This window comes from Colobus angolensis, unplaced genomic scaffold (genome assembly GCF_000951035.1).
Source record: "Colobus angolensis palliatus isolate OR3802 unplaced genomic scaffold, Cang.pa_1.0 Scaffold389, whole genome shotgun sequence".
Lineage (NCBI taxonomy): Eukaryota > Metazoa > Chordata > Mammalia > Primates > Cercopithecidae > Colobus > Colobus angolensis.
The window spans coordinates 926,424-928,113 of NW_012117254.1; the positions used below are offsets into that span (position 1 = coordinate 926,424).

General features: G+C 42.2%; 1 protein-coding gene across 1 annotated transcript in view; it reads right to left on the reverse strand.

Moving 5' to 3' along the window:
- Positions 1 to 1,690, reverse strand: part of HMGB3 (high mobility group box 3) — a gene marked incomplete at its 3' end in the record, with an annotated part of 6,861 nt that continues 5,171 nt past the window's right edge. The window contains exons 2-4 of the mRNA XM_011954650.1: positions 1,511 to 1,665; positions 1,077 to 1,216; positions 1 to 139 (exon numbers count right to left, since the gene is read on the reverse strand). Of these exons, the coding sequence (XP_011810040.1) occupies positions 1 to 139; positions 1,077 to 1,216; positions 1,511 to 1,665 (434 nt within the window). The remainder of the gene's footprint in view (positions 140 to 1,076; positions 1,217 to 1,510; positions 1,666 to 1,690) is intronic.

The window sequence follows — 1,690 nt, forward strand, 5'->3', positions numbered from 1 at the left end:
GATGTAAGGCTGCTTTTCACTGTCATTTAAATTATTCCACATCTCACCCAGCTTTTTTGCCACGTCTCCAATAGAGATGCCGGGGTTTGTGGATTTGATCTTGGGACGGAATTCTGAACAGAACAGGAAGAATCCAGACCTTGGAAGAATTACATAAATTACATGAGAAACCACAAAAATGTGAGTTTAAGTTGAAATCCCACATTCCTGAGTAGCACTCCCTCCTACCACTATGACTTCTCCCTAAAGTAAAGTAATCTATGATACCATATACAACGCTACAAAGTTGTAGCTTCTCAAATGTATAAGGTTAGAAAAATATATGGTGCTAGGTCAGGCGCAGTGGCTCACGCTTGTAATTCCAGCACTTTGGGAGGCAGAGGCGGGCGGATCACCTGAGGTTCGGAGTTTCAGACCAGCCTGACCAACATGGAGAAACCCCGTCTCTGCTAAAAATATTAAAAAATTAGCCGGGCATGGTGGTGCACGCCTGTAATCCCAGCTACTCAGGAGGCTGAGGCAGGAGAATCACTTGAACCCAGGAGGTGGAGGTTGCAGTGAGCCGAGATCACACCTTGCACTCCAGCCTCAGCAACAAGAGCGAAACTGCATCTCAAATACATACATACACACATATATATGTATATATCTGTGTGTGTATATGTGTATATAATATATATGCGTATATATATATGCGCATATATATATATATATATAGAGAGAGAGAGAGAGAGAGTACTGTCTCAGTCCTTCAGTTACTGGGAAAGGCATAAAGAACATACTTCAAGGACCCTGACAACCAAAACTGGGGTGTCTCCTTCACAATGGAAAGGCCAACAGACAACCACTGTGAATGTGCACGCACAGCCCACAAACACCTCAGCCTTAACCACAGACAATGCTGGCACTGCATCATCAAGCCCAAGTACAGAATGGTTTGCAGAGGTATCGCCATCTTTTAAGTATCTTTTAAAAAATATTTCATTTTGAAATGAAATACAGGATAACCAAAAAACCAAATCCTCCAAGCAGAAGAAAAGGTATTAATTGTTATCCTGAATCCTATAGTCACTTACGGTGGCCTTTTGGGAGCATTAGGATCCTTCTTCTTCTTGCCTCCCTTAGCTGGTCCATAATCCTTCATTTCCCGGTCATAGCGCACTTTATCTGCCTTTGCCATTTCATCAAATTTAGATTTCTCTTTCCCGGACATCGTCTGCAAAGAACAGGACTTGTTAAATCCCTCGATGCAGTGACACATACCTATTCAGTTTCTTGTGATTTAAGTGGCAGTTGCTAGAACCACTTGCAAAAGGGGGTAGGTAAAGGCCTGAAACCTGTGCAGGGCCTTAAAAAAATAAAAGCATACACACAAAATTCTTAAGCAAAATGATTCTAAGTAAAAGTAAAAGAGGCAGCAAGCAGCCATCTGGGAGAAACTCTGAAGGTAAGTAACCCCAAAGTGAGAAACCCAACTAAGACTAGTTTGAAGGGTACAAAAGAAAAATACCTTCCACCTCTCAGAGCACTTCTTGGAAAATTCTGCAAAGTTCACAGGGACCTCTGGGTTTTTCTTCTTATGTTCTTCTCTGCATGTCTGCACAAAGAAGGCATAAGCAGACATCTTGCCCTTTGGTTTCTTCGGGTCACCTTTAGCCATCCTGACTGTGACAGAAGAGAAACAAAGAAA